The 22,545-nt window shown below is 37.2% G+C and overlaps 1 protein-coding gene across 5 annotated transcripts in view; it reads left to right on the top strand.

Moving 5' to 3' along the window:
* WASF1 (WASP family member 1) overlaps positions 1-22,545 on the top strand; it is a 79,198-nt gene that overhangs the window by 30,614 nt on the left and 26,039 nt on the right. For 3 of the 5 annotated variants that reach the window (XM_052685772.1, XM_052685739.1, XM_052685765.1), the window contains one exon: positions 20,915-21,075. In XM_052685772.1, coding sequence (XP_052541732.1) covers positions 20,943-21,075 — 133 coding nt within the window. In that variant the 5' untranslated portion in view covers positions 20,915-20,942. Of the gene's footprint in view, positions 1-20,538; positions 20,605-20,914; positions 21,076-22,545 lie in introns of all 5 variants that reach the window. The other 2 variants (XM_052685759.1, XM_052685750.1) reach the window with 1 other exon arrangement.

Below are 22,545 nucleotides of genomic sequence, written 5' to 3'. Positions count from 1 at the left end.
TTTTCCTTGTAATTCTTTCAGTATCCTCTTGAACAAGTGTAGGCAATACAAATGCCAGCATCCTTTTGTTCTTCCATCTTATATATTTTTTTTAAATATATGTATTTAAATAATTATTATTTTATAATTTATAAATTATATTAAATTACATAAATTTATATTTAAATATGTTGATTAAGTCTGTAGATGAGAGGTTATGGTATGATAGAAAAGAAACTGAATGGTTCTGAGGTCTTGGTGGATTAGGGTGAAATGTAGTAGAAAGCTAAAAGAGTAAAAAAGAATTTTTGAATTTATCAGTAAGAGCGTGCATGAGAAAAACTAACAATGATAAATTGACCACTGAAATCCAAATTCTGTAAAAGGCATATCTGATAGTAGGCTGTATTTCTCAAATAGCTAGAAATATAATAATGCTGTGTTATGAAGCATGAGACATATCATAGTCATGCATGCAGTTAAGGACTAGGAACATGATTTGTTTGGCAACAAATTAAAAGAGTTGATCTTTTTTTTCCCTCTTTTCTGTAAGTACATGAGAAGGTAAACACTAAAGGAAGAAATGTTAAGATAAACCACAGTGCTGGCAAAAGGGCAAATATCTCTAAAGTGAGGCATGGATGAGTTGGGGTGGAAATTGGAAGTAGTGTTTAACCATACGTGTATGGATCTGGCATGACTTTCAGCTAGTTTTATAGCCCTGCAGAAGATATAAAATAAGAACTTGGTTAAAGAAAACTCGTATGACTTAATTGGCTATATTGAACTTTCTCACCTTAATCTGGTTATACGTTGCTGTTTGAGTGGCTCAACAGAGCCATGGTCTACAGCTGTAACTTGGCATAACAGAAAGAATGAATGATGAGCATCTTCTGTATTCTGTACATTCTTTCATCCAAGGGGTACAATGTAAAGTAACCAGACTTTGTGTATAACCTGAGGGAAGTTCAATTTCTAGTTAAAATGTTTTCCTCTCAGGAAGGTGTGTCATTGGCCATTTTCAGTTTGGAGGCTTTGTAAACTTAGTGGGATTACACTGTTTAGGTATCTGTAGCAAATCTCTCAGTGCTGCTCTCGTTTTCCATGACTTAATGGGAGTGTGTTACATTCTTGTTGTCCACGGACACAAATTCTGGGGTGCTGCTCTGTGCATTACTCCTTGCAAACAAGTTATGGATTGTATTTCCTATTATGTACTTGCTAATGATGAAATAATCACTGGTAGGATCTAAAAATATCTTATTTAGGATATTGATTCCATCTGTATGCCTTAGTACAATTGAGTGTTCTGCCTTTGCTACATCTTTGATATCACATAGCAGATGATGTCTCTGTTGTGATTGGTGCTTGGACAGGTTGCAGTATGCAGCAAAACTTGTTTCTACCTGAAATTTCAATCCACACACCTTTTCTGTTAGTCACCAAAATGGGTATTTTTCAACTTAGATTTAATTTAAATCTCTTTTTTTTTTTTTTTAATATGAAGTTTTGTTGAACATCTGGCTCAGTTTCCTCTATTAACTGTGTGTTCTATGGCCAAGTCTTACTTTCATACTTTCCAATGTGCCTGGTACATTAAGTTTTTAATTTAGGACAAGAAATTGATCTAAAATGGTCCTTTGGAATTTTCAATGCATTTTCTAATGCTTAAAGTATAAACGTATTCTGAATTATTAATGTGTTCCACAAATATTGAGACAGTCATGTTAATAATTTGGTAAAAATATGCACTTGAAACATTTTAGAATTTAGTTATATATAAAATGAAAGAAGAGGAAAAAAAAAATGGTACTGAAAAGAACAAAATGAAATATCTTAAGTGCTATGTACTAAAAGTATGAGCTGTGTAAAATGTGCTGTCAAGGTAGAAATGCTGGTAATGTAGAAATATGCAAATGTGTGCTTTTTCCAGCTATTCTGTTGAAAGTGCAGAATAATAAAATAGAACAAAACGTTGAGCAGATCAGCTAGAACTGTAACATTAGAATGATGTATTTTACAGAATATTTTGTGCTAAATTTATTTACCTCTCATTTTAAGGAGGAAATTATTTAATTCAAAAGAAGAAAATGGCATTTTCACTCAATTAGTGAAGAAAAAAACAGTCACATAATCGGATATCAGAAAGATGATGTTCTATTATTAGACGAGTGTAGTGCCTGTATGGTCAGTGTTCCGCAGCTATTTTGACTTCTAAACCTAAGATAGATTTTCAGAGCAGTAGTAATACTTTTATTCAACATCCAGTGCTTGAGTCTCAATGTGCTGTTGCTTTAAAATTGATACAAGGAAAGAACTTTTCTAATTTTTATGATTATTTTGTTGTTTTTTTTTTTTTTCCTGTGATCTAGCATGAGAACCCACAAAAAGTATTTTTTAATAAATTTTGTCTAAATTTAATACCCTGAAAAATGTAAAATTATAATAGCAGAATTTGTAGTGAATGGTCTTTGCTAACAAATCCATATTTAGAACATGATTCTCTGAGACAGATTCCCCATGCATGAGCCAAAGATGTTAGATGAAACTTCTTTAATCTGTGTTCCAGAAGACTTTTCAGCTGATCTGTGGAATTTTGTGAATACTTTGAGTAATCACCCTCATGGCAATAATCAAGCTCCAAGAACCTTGCAGTTTAAATAATGTGAATAACACAGTTGAGGAATGTGTCCCCCCACATTGTTTGTTTGAAACTTAGCAACCCTTCAGAGTTGTGCAATGAAGTCCTTCCATTTTCTTTGTTTTTATATTGTTTAGTCTGGAGAAGAGGAGGCACAGAGGTGACCTTATTGCACTCTACGACTTCCTAAAGGGAAGTTGTGATGAGGAGGCCTCTTCTCCCACGCAACAAACAGAACCTGAGGAAATGGCCACAAGTTGTGCCTTAGGAGGTTTTTGTTAGACATAAGGAAGAACTTTTTGTCTCAGAGAGTGGTCAGGCACTGGAATGGCTGCCCAGGGAGGTGGTGGAGTTGCCGTCCCTGGCAGTGTTCAAGAGGCGCCTGGATGAGGAGCTATGAGATGTGGTTCATTGCTTGTGGTAGCAATGGCAATGGGAGGATGGTTGGACTACATGGTCTTGCAGGTTGTTTCCAAACTTGCAATTCTACGATTGTAAGAAGGAATCAAAACCAGAATTGTTAATGTAGCAAATGAGTTTTAGATGTATTTTAGCAGTTTAATTGCCTTATTTTATATATTTATGTTGTACTAATGCAGGATGAAATCTTCTGTAGCACACAGAAATAAATTACTTTGCTTTTACTCAAAGTAAATTTGCTTGATCTTTATTGCATCTTGAAAGAGTCCATTTCAGTACTGGAAAAAAAAAAAAAACAACCTTTATTTAACATAGAAATGTTGCAATATATCTCCAGCTAAGTACAATAATTTAGAAGGTATTAAATACTGACTATACTGTTTACCTTGTATGTTCTCTGATAACAACTTAAACTTGAGTTTCTCAGAGCAATTTTACTGTTCAAACTCTTGCTTGTGCTTAGCTTTATTGTGAAATTTGCTCATTCTTTCATCAACAAAGAAATGTAACTGAAGAATTCAATCAGCCATTTCAAGTTGAGTTGTATTTTGTGTGTGTACAAAATAGCTCATTCTTGAAATTCGCCTTTCAAATAATATTAATTTTGAAATTTTCGTAGATCTAAAACTTAAATATTTTAAATATTGTGTTGAGGTACTGTTTTATCTGCTTTTAATTATTTAATTTAATCCCTGAAAGTAACTTTGACTATTATTACTTTGTACTGACTCCATTATGCTTGTAAGAGCTCTCTGCGGCCCTTTCTAGAAGAAAACGCTTCTTGAACTCCGGCACTCAGGGCCGAGCCCGCTGCCCCGTGCATCCCGCTCCACCCCCTGTGCTGCAGACCCTGTCCCTAACCCCACTGCCCCTCCCCTGACGCAGCTCCACGCCGTTCCCTCGGGCCGCGTCGCTGTCACACAGAGCACAGCTCAGCGCTGCCCTCTGCTCCCTGTGAGGAGCTGCAGACGCCGTAAGGGGCTTCCCTGTTCTTGACACGTGTTTCAAAGATTACGAAAAGTTGTGTTATACAGACTCATCCGAACTCCATGTTGTAGCTGCTGCAGCAGCTACAACAAGCAGCAGCTGAGTGATGGAGTTGTTCATTATAATGTCAGACGGAGAACTGGGCAGCTTACTGCTGTGACAACAGTGCCAGATAGTGTTTAGTGTGCTTGGTCAGAAATAAGCCAATTTTGACGTAACAGGACACTGTGCGGTGTGCAACTTTGTATCTTTAGTGTGTAACTTTGTATCTCTACAATCTTGTATCTTTCTCTCCCTGTTTCAGCTTACAGAGGTGAAAAAAATGCATGTGGGTGTGGGGGCACTATGACTGAAGTTTTTCAGAATTCTGTTTTCAACACATTTACCACTGAAGTCAGAAATGAGGGAGCATCCAACCCTCCTCTGACTGAGGGCAGCACACAACTGGAAATCAGCACCAACAGTGGAATCACAAGTGTTGGAAGTGATTTCAAAAATTGAACTCATCTTCAAAATCCAGAAATCCTTGCTGTAAAGATAGGCTCAGTTTGTTCATCTAGTCGTTTTGTTTATATATTTCAGAGTAAGGTTAGTATCTTCATGTAAAAGATGTTTAACAGGAATGGTAGTTGGTGAATACAAATGTCTTTATAGTTCCTTTCCTCACTGCCCAACAGTTGGTGCATCAACATAAGGAGAGTCAGCCAAGCTGAGTTTGAGCTATGTCCTAGGTCTGTGACTGAAAACAATTCTGTTTTCCTAGATAAAATGTTTATGCTATAGGAACTTTCCTTCTACCCTTCTCTTTTTCCTGGCTTTTCTCAGTATTTTTGTTTGGTTGAATAAGATTTATTCTGAGCTAAATTGAAGAATACTTTTTCTCAAGTAGCAGCTGACCTGTGGGTTTTATGAAATATTGCAGTGGCTTTCTTTGGGAGTTTGCCAGTCTTTCTGGGGCACCAGTGTGTTTTCAAAGACAGGTTTGACCGATCATTTGTTGGCAATAATTTACAAATAATTGATCCTTCCTTAGAATGAGAGAATGGACATCAGATAACCTGGAGCTTTCCATGCTCTTGTACTTGGCTCTGTGATTGTTCAAGTTTTTTAAAACTACACTGAGATTCCTCTTGGGATTTGCTTGTTGTGGATTCCTGCAGTGTACCTAATACAATAGTTTGAGTACTATTTCAGCAAACCTGACCAAGTGCTGAAGGGAGACTTTTCAAAATAGTGTGTTCCCATCTACAGTTTTGTTCAGAAGGAGTGTGTGACTTCTAAGGAAATTTGAAGTGACAGGTAGGAAACAGGGCCTCTTGAAGACGTAAAATATCAGTTTTGTGAAAACTTCAGAGGACTTGGAAAACTCACTGACTAAGCAGAATGCTGACTACTAGAAATCACTGAAAAATGGTGGCAGTGATTGAAAGCTTTGTTTTAGATTAAGTCAGCTAAATACCTTTGAAGTGAAATGATGTGCTTTTGTAGTGACAAATGCCTGTTCCTGAAGCTTCTTTTGTTTCTGTTTAGCTGATACTCATCTGTTACCTCGACTGGTAACAAAACATCTTATCCTTGCTCTCAAAGTTAACACTCAATATAAGTATGCTGTAATGGTTTGGTTATTTATACACAAGTACACTAGTGTTTTATCTTTTTGTGTGACGCTTCCCTTTGATCAAAAAGTAGTAATATTTTTGAACTTCAGCAGTAGTAGGAAATAACCCCATTTTTGGGAATAAGTACTGCTCAGTAAACTTATGGGTTACATTATGAGTAACTGTATGACTTGCAGGTAAGTACTGGACAGTCACTTTCATCCTTTAATTTATACAAATATGTACATACATATGTGTGTACATATTTGTATGTTTATACATAGATATACACAATCTTTCTCTAAATGTTTTCATATTAGGAATTTTAATTTTGTTACTTTAGAGTTTTACATATGGTTGCTTTTTTATTATTTTTCTCCTTCCTCTTTTGTTAGCAGAATACTGTCTGTGTTGCGGTGCCTGATAAAAGCTGGGAAGATGCTCTGAACTTGCACTATAATTAAATAGCCAAATAGAACAGTTTTGTTTTACCCGTTGCTTTGCCTTTAGTTACCTTCTTTCTGGTTAATTGTTGGGAGGGAAGTACTTCTGTGCGTGATTGGGATGCAAATTTTGAAACTCAAATTACTATGCTCTTCCATCACAGTGACTCATGTATGTGGCACAGATCATCTCAGCACTAACAGAAAAACTAGAATTATGTAGGAGTTGCCATATGCATTAAATATTAGTTACCTAAGCTGGTACCAGTCTTCAGTTACAGCCAAGAACACCAGTAGGGGAAAAAAAGCAACAGAGTTCAAATATGTTTAACAGTGCTGAGCTACGTTTTCACTGGCTACACATACCTCAAAGTCATTTGTTCTCACAAATGCTTAAATTGGGAAGTTAGGGGGATTCCTTCCCAATTCTGTTTTTTGTCTGATTTTTTTTATCTTACCTCATTTCTGTGTCACCAGAACACAAACTCTTTAACCTTCAGTTAACTCTGCAGATTTTCCAAAGTTCTACAAATAGAACTTAAGGATACCTACTGCATAATCTCTAGCTCTTATGTGTGTTCAGAGTCTCTTTCAGGTCTTCTCTCCTTTGTATTCCTCACTAAGGATTTTGAATACGTAGGATAGCTTGGGCAGAACACAGTTTCCTCTGGCAAGTGTAGTCATAATATCAGTCATGAAAAATACCAGGTTCCAGCATCTGTAGCTGACTTCTTCTTTGCCTGTGTTTGTATTCACTCATGAAGCATACTAATGAAAGCGTGCTAATTTGTAAATTGCAGAACAGTGCTGATTACATATTATGAATGCTTGCTTTTGGCAAACAGTTTTGGGTTAGCATAATAAATTTACTTCTAGCTCAAGGTCTGGTTTTTAGGTATACCTTTTTTTTTTTTTTTGGTGGATAGTATTTAGTGAAATGCGATTTTAACTTTCTTCTGAAGTCTGTGGCTAACCTGGTTAGTATTCTTTCTGTATTACTTCCTCTGAATATAATATTCCTTTTACTTCAACCTGTTTTCTTCAACCTCTTTACTTCCAAAGGAGTATATTTTCTTAGGAATTCATAATCATCAGTGAGAAAGACAGCAATTACACTGCAACAATTTAATGTAGTGTTCACCTCAGACATCGTCTTGGATTCTTGCTTCAGAGATGCTTCTGCTTAGCACAGGCTAGTTCCTTCTGCCACATCTTTGGGGTAAGTCTGGAGCAAATTCACCTTTGAAGGGCTGATTCTTCAATCTTGAAGCCTTACTGTCTCCTTTTTTTATCAGCTGCCTTTCTAAAAAACAAAAGCAAAAAACAATAACAAAAACAGCCTACAAAAAAGTAGCAAGAAGCTACTCTCTAACCGGAGAGAAATGGAATTAATCATGTCCATTTCAATAATGGAGTTTACTGTAATTATTTCCTCAAGCCAAAGAGAAACAGACTCATCTTGGATCAGAGAAATCTGAATGCCTGCATGGTTCATGGAATCATTGAGGTTGAAAAAGACCCCTAAGATCATCTCGTCCAGCTGTCCTTCTGACCCACCTACTGCCAGTGTTGCCCACTAAACCATATCCTTAAATGTTCAAGATGTCAGGATGCTTTCTCATCAACAGAAATATTGGCCCATGTCTCTTGGTTTGTTTATTTTCTCTGCCTGGCAGAAAATGCATCCTAGTTGGTTATTTTTTTTTTTTTTTTTTTTTTTTTAGAAAAAAAAAATAGGGGCACGACATTGATGCTGTTACATTCTTGAGTATCTCATTGGTGGTATAAAAAACACAGCCCTTTTTTCTATATTAGTTGAAGTCATCCTGCAAATCACTTTGGGATATTTAGTAAATATAAAAAAATATATATATCTTTACTAGCTCCTATGCATACCACTGGAGAATACCAGAACCATTCTGTATTTCTTTTCTCACCTGTTTTTACCTTCTGTGAGCTGTGGTTTGTGCTATGGATTTTTTTCCTCTTATTTCTCAGGATTCTCAGTTCTTTTCCAATCCCGCATCCAAGGTTCTCTGAATATCTACACTTGGCAAATGTTAAATGCAGAATGAATTACTGAAATTAATGATTTATTCCATTCTTATGTTGTTTACTTTGAAAGCAAATGAGTATCTTCATTATTTGATAATTAAGTGTAATGGCTCAAAGTTTAACAGTGCTGAGCTATCTTATTCAGAGCTTTGTGCAGAGAGAGACAGCTGAAGATAATTTCATTTCTGCATCCTTTTTCAGTCACTATCTTTCTTTTGCTAAATACGTACTTATAAGAGAAAAGGAGCCAACTTTATTAACCAGGTCTGCCCCTCCTCTTGGCTGGCTGAGCTAATTGTTAAGCTCTGTTGTAGAGAATAAACAGATTCACCACCTTCTCTTTTCTTTCCTGTATCTATCTATAATTGCTCTGTTTCCTCCGGAGCCAGCAGAGAGTTTGCTCTATGTTTCCTTCTTCACTGAGAATATTTTGATGGTTACATGTAACAATATGGAGTGTCGTGGATACTTTCCTTGCAGAGTGAGAACACCTTATTTTCCCTGATAAATGTGTATACACTATTATTATTATTGTTTTTTTTATATAGTGGCTTAATACTGTTACTTAGTGCTTAATACTGCCTACTGATTCCGTAGGCAAATACCCTTACTGCATGTTAAGAACAGTGCTTTAAGAGGAGCATGCAACTGAAAACAGTCTCCTGACCTCATAAAGGAAAGTTTCCTCACAAAGCCTCCAACTGTGAATTGAGGTGGCATCTCCAGTTTAGCGACTGTAGCTTTCATTCCCATGTATTTTCTATTTCTGTGCTCAAATTCAGTTTAGATCAAGTAATAAAGGAATGCATGTATATAGGAATGTTCTTACTTCACCTCAGTGTCTCCTGTTATTTAAGTTAGTAACTTTCATTAAGTACTGTTTGAAGCATAGCACTAAAGCAAATTATTTTAATAACTGTTTCCAAACCTGTTGAAGTTTCTGAGGCTTAAGAAAGGGAGGCACATGCATTCATTCTTTGTGTGTTTGTCTATGTTCTCTATTTCTTTCCAATAATTTGTTAATTGGTGTTTGATTGGAGCTAAATTTTATAGGGAAACATATTTGAAAGTTTTTTAAACTCCTGCCCACACTACAAAAATGTGTATCTTTGCAAATGTTAGTGGCAGTGGAACGGTGACAGTGTTAACTTACATGTAAATAGATACAGGAAACTAGAGAGGAAAGGCATCTTACAGATATCCTGATTATGAGAACAGCCTTAGTTAAAGCTCACGATCGTCCATCACACAAAAACCTTGAGAGGACTAACTTTAATTAGTTCCAGTTCACAAAAATATTAGTTTGCTCTGTACTATTTATTCCTTTCCTGACAAGGATGGCTTCAAAACTCAGCGATGGAGATGCTGAAAGTAAGTGCTGGCAAGGATTACTTTTAGTATTTAAGGATAAAAACGCAAATGTATATGTTATATATTTAAATGCTTGTGAAACGAAGAAACATAATTTTGTCAGTAAAATGTTTTCCCTTAAAAATTTAATGTTTTAGATTGTTGCTTAGAGATTATTAAAAGTTAGAGTTGGTTAAAATTTATCAAGTTCTTAATTTTCCTGCCAGTAATCTGTACTTACTACATAAGTTTGCTAAATGAATAGTGATTCTTTTGTAGGCCAGATAATGCAGCGTTCTTCGTCTTTTGTCAGAGTTTTACAACAGAAAGGCAAATAATGTGACGTTTCTCACTAATAATGTTGACGTGTGTAGTTCCTTTGATTTTTCTATTCATTCAAGACTGTTCATTTGTTTTAGGCCACATAAATTGGAGCTAAGAAAAAAAAAGTACCTATTGCTATTTCTAAATGTTATCCTGCAAAGAATCTCATTTTAATTCAGAATAACTGGTTACTTAAAGAACCAAGGGCTTGCAAATCTGGACCCTAGACCTCAACCTGCAGTCACCACACAAACTATGATTTTAACTGGGAGAAAAACCACCGAACTTGCAAAACTGCATTTATACAAGTGTGAGGTTGGAGTCGGTGGCACTAACAAATAATGGCATAACTGAAAGAATTTATGATGTTTAGACTTATTTTAGGTGAGATCATGCGACGCAAATGCATCTGAAATGCCATTTTCACTTTGGGTACCACATTACTGACGGAGTACTGATAAATTAGATGATGCTTGAGTAAGGCCAAAGCATTACTGGAATTAGTGACAGTTTGAGCAATTTTTCCTTGTAAGTAAGAAGAAAGCTTAACAACTTGGTGGAATTACTAGCAAAGGAAGGACAGTTGTAAATTCCTGAAGGCTGCAAACAGTGAGAAAGAAGAACTGATTATCTGAATAGTGATCTGAAGGCATAAGGGAAGAAAACGGAGAGAAAGGGAAAATTGACCTATTTTCCTGTATTTTAAAAATGCTTGGTTGTAGAAGAGTTTACCCAAGAAATTACTGGAAACCCCAGCCCCTTAAAATGATGATAACAGAATGGGGAAGGTGCTAGAAAATGTGTTGTCCTGGCCATCTCAGCACTGGCAGATTTGAATACTCAAGTGTTTACTTAGCAAACGTGCTACTGCCTTTAGTGGGGAGGTTAGACATGATAATGAGCAAAGGATCAAATGATCACTTTCTAGCCTTAAACAATATAAATTAGCCCCGTTTCTGGACTGCTGAATATTTAATAACATCTCTGTTCAAACGTAAACAACTTCTCTGAATGTTAATACCTTTGTTCTAGCAGCGTGTCTGTTCAAATATGTTAAGTAGCAGTAGGTAGTGCAAAGCATTGCTTATGCACATTCACACTTTTAACATCAAAGCCTCTATGAGGAATTTTATCATTCACAAAGAGGAAAAATTAACCTGCAAAGAAGCTCAGACAGTAATAAGGTGATTATTTTACATCTGTACGTATAACTTGGTACCTGGCAGGTCATAATTCCTCCTTTAAGACTGTGAAAAAGAAAATCAAACCCATTAATCTGTTGTTCTTGGTTTGGATACAATAGCATAAAATGCATTAAAATTCTTCATATTTTGTATATGTGGCTCATTGCAAATCTTGCGGTGCTCACATCAGTTCTTCAGATCTCTGGTAACATTTTGTGGCACGGAAAGCTTCTGATGGTCGTGGCAGGCACTTGTTACCAGGTGACTGAGTACTTGTTAGTGTGCTGATTATCACTGCTGGATTAATGTGCAGCAACTGTATTACTGGTTCCTGTAGTGCTGCCTTAGATTCCTGACATAATTTATTATTTCATTAGCATCCAGTTTCTTTCTTTGATTCATCAGTAAGGTCAATGCAATGAAAGGCACAGACTGTCATATTTCCTCTTCCTTCTTTTCCTCACCCACGCACAACCATTCATTTATCTCAGTTTTGGCGTGTCATAACTTAATATTTACCAGATGTAGCTTGGTACCAAAGGAATAATTATCTCTTAATTCCTTTGCCTTTAGGGGATTCTCTTGTGCCAGCAGGAAGAGAGAAAGCTTCAGTCACTGAGGGCCAGCACTGTGTGTTTTCCCCATACCACCAGTGCTGTGGTTAAGGCAAGGCACCATGCCTTGAATCCTAATACCTAATAATACATTATTCACCATACCTTCCTAATGCCTGTGCAGAGGGGCAGCCTGTGACACGGCCGGTGTAAGGCCTGATAGCAGAGGTGTGCGCAGGGCTGTGGTGCTCCCAGAATTGGGACACGTCTGCCAGTAGGCCCAGAGGTGGGCTGCATGGTGCCACACTGGGGAGGATGCTGCTTATCCACCCCGCACCCAACATCTTTGGGTATTTTATAGCAGTTCTAAGGTTCAGGTACCTTATCTATCAGTATTTATTCCCAACTGCCACAATGTGCCATCCTTTAGAAGCAGGTGGTTGTCTCTGTGCAGTGGCAGCAAACTGGGCATTCACATTGATTTGGGAATTTTATGAAATGAAGTTATAAAACATCTGCATTTACACTAGGTGTTACCCTGAGTTGGTAAGGGGGATAACTGTGAATATATAACATTTCGGGGAAAAAAAAGCGTGGTTTGTCAGGAAAGATGTGCTAAAGCAACAGAAGCTCTGTGTACAGTTCTGGTATTTGGATTTTAAATTAACACTGGATTAGTGATCTGTCTCTGTCAAGACTATAAAGAGCTTTTGTTGCAGTTCATCACACAGCTTTTGTATCCTACTCTGTATGTAGAAGCTGTTAACAGGAGGATGAGATTAATGCTAAGAGAAAAAATGTCATCAGATAAACCATAGATCTCAAAAAAGCAATTTCAAAACGCAATGTATGTTATGCACTCGTATATTTTTAGCCTTTGGGGATGGAGGAAAGTTTGTAATCAGAAAATAATTTGGGCATTCTTGGTTGTACCTAAATTAGAACCGAGGGTGCTTCCAAATTAGTCTTTAATCAAATGACCTGACAACAGCTCGCTAGGAGGAAAAAAAAAAGTGCAAGGTAACCTGAATAATATTTAGTAATGCTGACAGCAAATTTTGCAGCTCTTCAAATATTTTATGTAATAATTTGAAAGATTATTATTTAGAGCTATCACTATGTATGTGCTCATATATATAATGCAAATACATGTTTAATTACACACATGCTTTATATTTTTAAAATAACTGCTTAAAAGGTTTAATGGAAATACAAGAGCAGAAGATGTTTTTTTTCTTGTGAATAATGTCCTAACAATAAAATGCAGTATGGCTCTACATGACTGAAATATTTCTGCATTAATATGTGGAAACACACGATGGATTTATTTTTTCTTTACTCAGATATCATTAGAGCTTGCAACTGGTTGAAGACAATGCTTCTCTTCTGTACCTATTCACAAGACTGGTTTTGTGAGTCTCCTTGTAGCTTAATACTGTATTTTCAGTACTGGAAATTATAATTCTTAAAAGTTTTTAAAACTACTCAGAATTGCAAGAGATAAGCTCGTACCAATTCATTCTACTCTAACACCTGGAAATCTTCGGAAATCTTTAATTTTATTATTTTTATTTAATGTGATTTTTTAAAGTAAGAATTTTTATTGTTACATGTTTTTTCTTATATATATATGTATATACGCACATATATATATATATATAAAAAATTATGGTGTTGCACTAAAGCACACTTTTAATTTTTGTTTTTACTTTAATTATTTTATGTAAAGTAAATTTGTAAGTGTTAATTTTTCTTGCTATGCACCTGCATTGTGTCACATCTATCTTTAATATATTGAATGTTTTCTATGAGCCAGAAATGCAACTGTCTTAGAGCCTCATAGCCTCCAGTAGCCTGACTGTTTAGGGTAGAAACTGTTGAACTTGATATTTTGTAATAGCAGTTCATTAAATTAGTTTCTTTATTAAGATGAGTGGAAACAATTTTGCATTTATTAGTAAGATGGGCATCAGCTAAATGTGCACTTACAATGGCTGGAGTATTTTGCGTGCATGATTTTTGCAGTGAATTTTTAAAGTTTGATATGAACAATTTACATTTGAAAGACATTGACCGTAAGAAGATGGATGCTGTTGGTGGTGGGAAAACTGATGTGAACAACATGGTTAAGATCATCGATGCTTAACAAACTGACTAATCAGTAGGTACTGGTTTATATTACAGAAAATAGGAGGTGAAAATAAAGGGAGAAAGATAAATTATGTGAAATCAAGCTGATTTTAGGATTGTAGGAAGAAAAAAAAAAGGCATGGTTTGCAAACTGCTTATTCTCAATTGTTTGTGTTTTTCATAGTACTGAAGTTTAATTCATTTTAACGTAAGGTAAGAGATTGGCTAAAGTGGCATGTGATTCATGTAACCCTGTTGTGTTTTGCACCTGTGCTGGGAAAAAGAAGCAGGTATTGAACGGAATGTTTTCTCCTTTTATTTAAGATAGCTTGCAATTTTGCTCTTTACACGTGATCAGCATGAAATCTTCCATTAGGGCTCGAAGGCAGGAGATAATTGTGTAAAAGGAATGGTAAGTGCCAGTGCCATCAGCATATCGAAGCAGCCATGGTGGGCAATAGCCCAAACAAAACACAGAAGAATTTCAGATAAGGGTGCAGAAGCCCCCGCTGCATATGTTTAGTGCTGTAGTTGGGCCCAGCCCAGCCTTCAGGAAGCCCATAGCCATGTAGTAGGCTACAGTTTGGTTCAGGCCTTACCTGACTTAACAAAAAAGCAAGTGGTCAGAGTGTCCTAAGAGACTTTATTCTGGGCTCTTTCAGTAGAAGTGTTTTGCTGCCTGCTGTTGTGCTCTGCTTTGGGACATGCAACTCATTGACTTGACTCAAACTGCAGCATTTCAGTCAATGAAAATCAGCTGTTACGTCCTTTAAAACTTGAAGTAGCCAGTTTATTATGAGTTGGTATGTCTGCTTTCTACCATGGAAGCTTGCTGCTGTTTGTGTTAATGAAGTTTTACTTTCCACATCAGCAGTCTACTGCACTGTTACTAGTGTTGCTTAGTGCAGGGCTTGCTACCATCACTGGAGTTACGTCAGGGACAGTAAATATTTAAGATCTTTGAAAAAAATAGTCTATTATAGGTAAAACTTTTAAAAATCAACATATAAATAACTTGTGGCTTCAATTGTTCTCATCCATAAAGTGACCCATAAGATTGTCTAGTCCTGCAATGAACAGGGTCACCTACATGTAGGTCAAGGTGCTCAGAGCCCCGTCCAGCCTGCATCCACCACCTCTGCAAGCAACCTGTTAGAGTGCTTTGTTATTGCTTTGGTCATCACATTGCACGTTGGCCAAATGCGTACCAACTACTTGGAACAATCTAGAGTAGAAAATATTAAGATGTAAAATGAATTGTTGACATTTAGTCATTCTTAAATAGCAGTGATATCAACTTCATTTTCTAGCAACATCTTCTCCAGTTGTTCTCTTTGACACTGATTTTTAGGTACAATAAGCTCATCTTTTTGTAGTCATCTGCAGTCAGAAATATTTTTCAGAGCAAGTTGCAGATGAGGGAGATACGAGGAAAATATTCCAAAGAGAAGGGTCTTCAGTTTGGTAATGTAATTCATTATATGAAGATTGCAAAACTGTAGCTTTAACAGCTTTCTGTTAAATTGTCAATTCAGGATGCAGTTCATCAGATGAAAGTTGATGTCACCTGAAAGAGACGTAAAGTACTTTTAGGGTTTTAAAAGTCACTGCACTGCCCTGGTAGTGTCTGAGAGTGTCCTGCTTTGCTGAAGGACCTCATGCTGCTGGGTGATCCTTGGGGTTTTACCTGCACATTGGTCTTGCAGTGGGAGCTACAGGGGAACAACCTGCATGAAGTCTTTGCACATTTGCCTGTTCATACCAGAGGTGTATATGGATCATTTTTTTTCTGCATCTACTATAACAGTAGTACAATTCTAAGAAAATCTGACAGAGAATGAGCTTGATTTGTACAGTTTAGATAGTTTAGTTAGATAGTTTCCAGGATTCATTTTGGTGTTTACTGCTCTTTTTGATACTGTTGGAATGTCTGATGTCAGTACACTCAAATCGTGATGTCATAAGCAGCAAAATATGTTTGGACCAAAATTCTCATTTGATTTTCACTTCACAGTTGATTTGTATAAATATGTTTGATATCAATTTTTTACTAGAGCGTGGAATGACATTCTTCTAAGAGATTAAATTCGAGGAAATGCTCTCTGAATGGAAGAAAATTAATTGAAAAATAACATAGAAGTCATAAACAAAGATGTGGGAATTTGATGAAAATTAGAGGCTGTTAAAAAATGAGTTAATGATTTTCCGATGGTAGCTGGGGATACTATTGGTGCAGAATATTTTTGTGGAAACTTAGTTATGGAAATTCTGGTGATAAGGTTGGAATAATTTTATGGTAAGTTGAAGATATGGAAGTGAGTGAGAGAAGGATTTTTGTTAGCTACTTTAATTCTGTTCTGAAGTCTGTCTGTTTAGCATAGATGTGGTTAGTACATGACTACATAGGCAAATAGAAAAGCTATTGCATAATCTGTTTCTTCTTCTAAGGAGGAAAAAAGTGTTAAATTGACATTTCAGACTGATCTGTTCTGCCAGCAGCTGGAATGGGATCCATTAAATCAAGGAAATGAAAAGCACTGCTGTTGTATGTTGTTAAAGAAATTACTAGTATGGTAATACCAAGCTGTAAAGATACATTATAGAAATGGTTGGAATTAAATTTAACCCCATTAAAGCAAGGGCATTCAGTGCTGCATTATTGATATGCATAAAAATTACACAGGAATGTTTTTCATTGCTGCTAAGAAGTTTAGTAATGACAGAGTGTAACTCAATCAAAAGTAAACCTTCATTAAAGAAGATACTGTGATTGTGAAATCTTACTAGTCTTCTGAAAGTTAAATTGAAGTATTGTTTAATTACCATTTAAACTGCTGGGCAGATTAATTAGCTACTTTTCCCCACTTCAGTGGTGTGCTTTCATTCTTGGTGGTCTCAGTGTGCTTGCTGAAAAACCTGAGTTGTCACTGTGACAGCTGACGCTATGTTTTCTACAAGCTACTTCTGGTTTACCATTTCCCACACATCTTGCTCTTCTGAGATGTTTCCCTGAAGCAGCGCTGGAGAGGAGATGATGATTTCTGACGGCGGTGTCACTGACTGGCGTTGATCCAGCAGTGTTGGGCAGGTGCCCTGTAGCAGGTCCCTCAGCTGCAGCCAGCACTGTGCCTGCAGGCTGGGAGTGGGTTTCCAGCTGGATTCAGGGTGCTTCAAAAGATGTATAGAGAACAAGGGGGAGGAGATTTCAGAAGTGAATCTGCGTGAGATGTAATCCCTCTGAGAAGGTGCGCTTCCTATTAACATCTCCATGGAGCAGAGTGCTTGCAGTATACACCAGTGCGCTGTGCTTTGGAGCTGGTTACTTCGCAGCTCTGCATGGGTGAGCGGGGAGGAGGGAGAGCTGGACTCTTAAGGCAGCCAGCCCAGCCTTCAGAGCGAGGAGGGGAGACCTGCTCCAGCCTCAGATGGTGTCAGCTCTCCTACCTCACAGCAGGGATGCTCAGCTCTACAGGCAGGCATCCTCTCTTATATCTGGCCATGGCTATTGGCAGTTTTGTGGGCTTGAGTGGGAGCAACATGCTGACAGTCTGAGGATGAGTTTCTTTGCTGCCAGAGTGGCTTGGTTAACATAAGATTTGGGAGCAGAGGGGGAGGCAGTGTGAGATTTTTTGTTTAAAATGAGAGGATAGACTAGATAGTGATGTTCCTTTTTTTTTTTTTTCTTTACTCTTTCACAGCTCCAAATCTGCATAATATGTACAGGCATTTCAGAATTGTTCAGCTTGCTGGATGAGAGCTGTATCTTTTATAAGAGAGAGGAAATTGTTTAGGTGCAGTAAGGCTCTGTTTGTTCTCCCATACTGTCTCATACCTTGTTTCATAAGCAAGGATTCCCAGTGCTGGGATCACTAAATGCCCCGGAGAGGAATTGACAGGGCCTGCTGGTGGTCACCACGAACTGCAAATACCATGTGCCCTGCAATGGACATATTACCAAGACACTTCAGCTGTGTGCAGCTCCTGTGGCCCAGGGGTCCACCGTTTGTTAAACATCATACGAAATGCATTTCCCTTTATTTGAAGCATGATTGAGTGGTATCTTCCTTGGTTGCCTCCTATTTCTTGTTACTTGTTACTGGGGAACAGAGAAATATTCTTTATTCAGTCTTTGTGTAATTTTCAAATATGAAGCATAATTTGGAAGGCATTGGTTTTCTCTTCTGTCATCTGTTTCCTTTCCAAATTCATCTGTAGTTAAAACTGGTACCTTCTACCAGATTTATGTTCCCTGTGCTGCCTTTTATTGTTCCGCAATATCTTTGGGTAGGACAGCCAGCGCTGCATTAGTCAGATATTAGAAAAGTGATGTATGTGTCTTTGGGAGGAAAAAGGATGACAAGTGAATTCTCTGCTAATTCTGAAGAGGTCAATGCGAAAGAAAATAATTAAAATCTGTTGTCTTAAGTAGACTTTTATTCAGGTTCAGAGTTGTACATTCTGAGGGCCAAGGAATTCTGGCTTATTTTTTTGCTAGTCCAGCTTCTTTTTGTGCCCACTGGAGAAAACATTTGGGCCAGTATTGAATCTTCTCAGCTTTTCTGTTACATGTTCTATCCTAGAGGCAAATCAGATACTTAAGGGGCACTACATAAATGCTGTTACTTGAAATCTAACTAGCCATTGATTTAAGACTTTTTTTTTTCTTGTTATTACACAGTTTTATAAAGAATTTATCACTTCAGCATATGCGTATTTACAATATGCATATGCTACATACGTTTTTTCATGCAGGGCATAAAATATAAAGAAGGGAGAGCAGTATTATCACAAGATACTGTTTCGATTAAATTATGCAAGAAAAAGAACATTACCCATTAACTACTTTTATTCTATTTAGTGATTATTTTTTTTTAACTCTTGTAGTTCATAACTGTGTTAGATAAAAAGGGATAAGCAAAAATAGACGTGTAAAAGAAGCTGAAATGTTTTTTTTTTTCCTGTGAATGTTTGGATCTCTCTGTGAAGACTTACCTTCTTTGCTGTTTATACAGCAGCACCATTGAAGTAGTAATCAAGAAAGGGCTTAACTTTGGCATCAATATTTAATTGCTTCTGGAGAACATTGCTCACGTATCACTTGCTGCATTACTTTCCCAGCAACAGAATAGTTCTTTTATTTTCTGTTAGGGTACTGTGATGATGAGCCTGCAGCTCAGGGTTCTTTGTGTGCTCACTGCTCCTCAGGGCTGCATGCTTTGAGGACTGCAGAGCTCAGCTGGTGGGACCTGCTCAATCTGCCTCACCTTGTGCTGCTCCCACATATTGCAGCAGGCATATAAAGTCTCACTTTCACTGTCAGCACCTTCTCAATGCCTCTGTCAGAGGCTGTATTCATATTTGCACTTTTTAGCTTGTCTAGTAGCTAGCTTTTTAGTATGTAGGTATTTTTGTACTTGAAAGATTTGGGATATTCCTGGAATTTAAAAATATTTTTGTTTAATTTACCCTACCATATTCACACTTTTTTTTTAGATTTTAGGTATATGTTTTTAAAATCCCTCGAAAGTGTGAAATATTTGTTATCTTCTGAAGAAAATTGAGGAAGTAGGCACATTGTTGAAATGCTGTGAATTATGTCTAATCAGATCCTGGAAGCGGAAGGGACTTTCTTATGTGGACTTCAGGATCCTTCCTCGGTCCCTCAGATACAAGCTTGACCCTCAGTGATAGAATAGGCTTGTAGGAAAAGTGGCAAGGAGAAATCTAAGCAGTGAGCAAGAGGAAAGAACTCTATTACAGAATCACAGAATGGCCTGCGTTGGAAGAGGGACCTCAAGGATGATGAATCTCCAACCCCCCAGCCACATGCAGGGCCACCAACCTCCCCATTTAATACCAGACCAGGCTTTCCGGGGCCCCATCCAATCTGGCCTTGAACACATCCAGGGACGGGGCTTCCACAACCTCTCTGGGCAGCCTGTTCCACATTCCATTTCACTGTTCCAGCACCTCACCACTCTATTACAATCTTCTCTGAGTCTCATAATTCCCTATTGCGTTCTAGGTCAGCAAAATTTCAATTTTACCACCACTAGCTCTAATCTTCTTCATTCATATCACCAAAAAATGACTTTATTTCAACCAAGCAAAGATTCTCATGGCTAAATATATGGTAGAGAAGATGTATTTTGTGGTGCAACATGAAGCCCTAGCTTCAGAGGTGAAACCTCTAAGCAGAGTCAGATGATCCCACTGAGGGCATAAGGCCATACAGCACCTTGTGGGTGACTTGTCCTCGGAAAGAGCAGTCTCTTCTGCAATGTTAAAGGAGGCTGAGTTGTGCCGATGCTAAGTATACCTGTTTGATAGATATCATAGAATCATAGAATGGCTTGGGTTGGATGGGATCTTGAGGATCATCTAGTTCCAACCCTCTGTCGTTGGTCCTTCAGAGTTGTACACAACAGATCACTGAAAAAATGTGTTTTTCACAAAGAAAATATTTAGTATATAATCTTAAAAATCAGCTCTAATAAGATGAGATGATACCACACATGCGACTTGCCCTCTGGAAAACCCCTTCCAGTCAGTGCTATAGGTGCAGAAAATTGCAAGTGATTGCAGATCTGGTGAAGGCTTTTGATTAATTAAACGTGGTGAAGAGGTGTGCAGGAGTAGAGTTTCTCAATCATGGAAGCTTTGCACCACAAATTTACCAAGGAGACTTTTGTACTTGAAGATGCATTCTTAGCTCATCTGAATTTATTGCCAGGAACAGCAGAGGTGGAAGGGAAAACTCCTCTTTTTCCTTACTTTGGTTAGGCATGATTTATAAGTAGTGCATAGAGAAGGAGGATGATTCCTGCTAGTAATACGACCTTGGATAATGAACTGAGCATATTTGCCTTTCAGATGGAATAGGAAACAACTTTGACTGCATAATAAAAGGAATGTGAAACTGGACTTTGCTTGGCCTGAGTAAGGAAGTAGTCCATCAAGAAACATATATATATATTTTTTTTTATTGTGATTTTTTTTTATTTTTCCCTGAGGGGAAAGGAAGAGTGGTTTTTAAAAAAAATAAATCTGTCATTTCACTGGCATCTGGCTAAAAAGCTGTTAAAGTTTTGAAGATAGGGAATGGAATCTTTCATTGGGTGAAGAAAAGGTTTATGTACTTACAAAGCAATGAATTCCATTAATACTGTGGAGGGTTAGTAATTTAAATTGGGCAGTATCTGAATTTAAAATATAATTTATTGCAATATTTTGTCTTCTTTCTTTACAGGTTTGCTGATCCTCTGATACGTTTCAGAATGCCGCTGGTAAAAAGAAACATAGACCCCAGGCATCTGTGCCACACAGCTCTGCCCCGAGGAATCAAAAATGAATTGGAATGTGTCACCAATATCTCCTTGGCAAATATAATCAGACAACTGAGCAGCTTAAGTAAGTACCTTGTCTCAGTATACCTGAGCTGATACATTGTACGTTCGCAGTTTCTGTGGCTGAAATATGAATTCTTTTTTCAAATTCCTGGTAGAACATTCTTGCTGAGCCTTCAATCTGCTCCTTTCTGACTAGCAACTAGCACTGACTTCTGTGGAAGGAATTTTACAAGTAGCATATCTGGGAACTGTTGAGCTGTGTATTTCTGTTACCGGTGGAAATGACAGAATATGATATTTGGTAGCTAATAAAGTTAGTAATTGCTAATTTTGGAACAATTATTGAGTAAGGAATATGGCATAATGAGGAATATACCACTGTTTGTTTTTTTTTTTAATGCTTTTTGTTGTCAGATTGATTGTGTTGTGGTCATTACAAATAAAAAATAGTAGTCTTTTAAAATTAATTAAATTAAAATTAAAACCAGAAACATAGTTGTTACATAGGATATCAAGCAGCTAAAAATTTTATCTCCTTACTTGTCAACAATTTTTCCCTCAGTGCATCTTTTAAAGGATTGAATTCTTCTCAGCCCTGCAAGTCTGAGGGAGTTTTTCTGCAAAGGCTGGTTTTTGGTTTTGTTTTGTTTTCTTAAAGTTACAGCAACTTTAAAAACATGTTAGGTGTACCAGCATAGTAGTGTTTTGAATTTCCAGTACTGCAGTTGTTTTTTAATCAGTAGGACACTAGTATTTTCCAGCCTACCATCACATTAAATATTAAAATGTGCATGCATATACATCCATAATGTGAAAAGCCTTTCAGCTCCATCAATATCTTAGGACCATAGGTGATGTAGCCTAATTTGTTAATTAGATTGATTTAGTTATTGGTTTGAGGGTATACTGTAGAGTGCTGTGCTTTGGCAGCCTTTCAAAGCTGTTAGTCTCTTCAGCCTAATAGGACACTCACTGAGGACACTGAATTATGTAATTGAGACAGGAATGCTTCCAGCACATACATATGAACATTATTAATGCAGCTGCTACAACAGCAAAGAAAAAAATAGCTGTTTAAATTCCTTTCAGTGAACCAAGAACATACCAGATTGGGATTCAGTAGATGTTCACCATGCATGGTCTTAAACAACCAGTCGCTTAGCTTTTCAGTTTTAAAGAACACCAACTTCCAACTCAACAGAAGTGGTGTCAGTGCTTAGCTTTTTGAAATTTGGCTGCATTTGCTGTGGTTTCTTGATTTTTACAAACGTCATGCCTGACACTGTTTTTACAACTATTCAGAAAGAAGGTGGGGTGAAAAGAACAGTTTCAGTTGTAAGGGACCTACACAGATCATTGAGTCCAGCTGTAAGACTGCTTTGGGGCTGACCTGAAAATTGCAGTATATTAAGAGCGGTATCTGAATACCTGTTAAACAGTACCTAAAGGTAGGTACTGGGCATAAAACACTTCTCTAAGAAGCCTGTTCTAGTGTTTAACTACATTTTTGGTGTCCAGAATGAATCACTCA

Source organism: Tympanuchus pallidicinctus, unplaced genomic scaffold (genome assembly GCF_026119805.1).
Source record: "Tympanuchus pallidicinctus isolate F22 unplaced genomic scaffold, pur_lepc_1.0 scaffold1, whole genome shotgun sequence".
NCBI lineage: Eukaryota > Metazoa > Chordata > Aves > Galliformes > Phasianidae > Tympanuchus > Tympanuchus pallidicinctus.
This window is presented reverse-complemented; position numbering and strand designations above follow the sequence as displayed.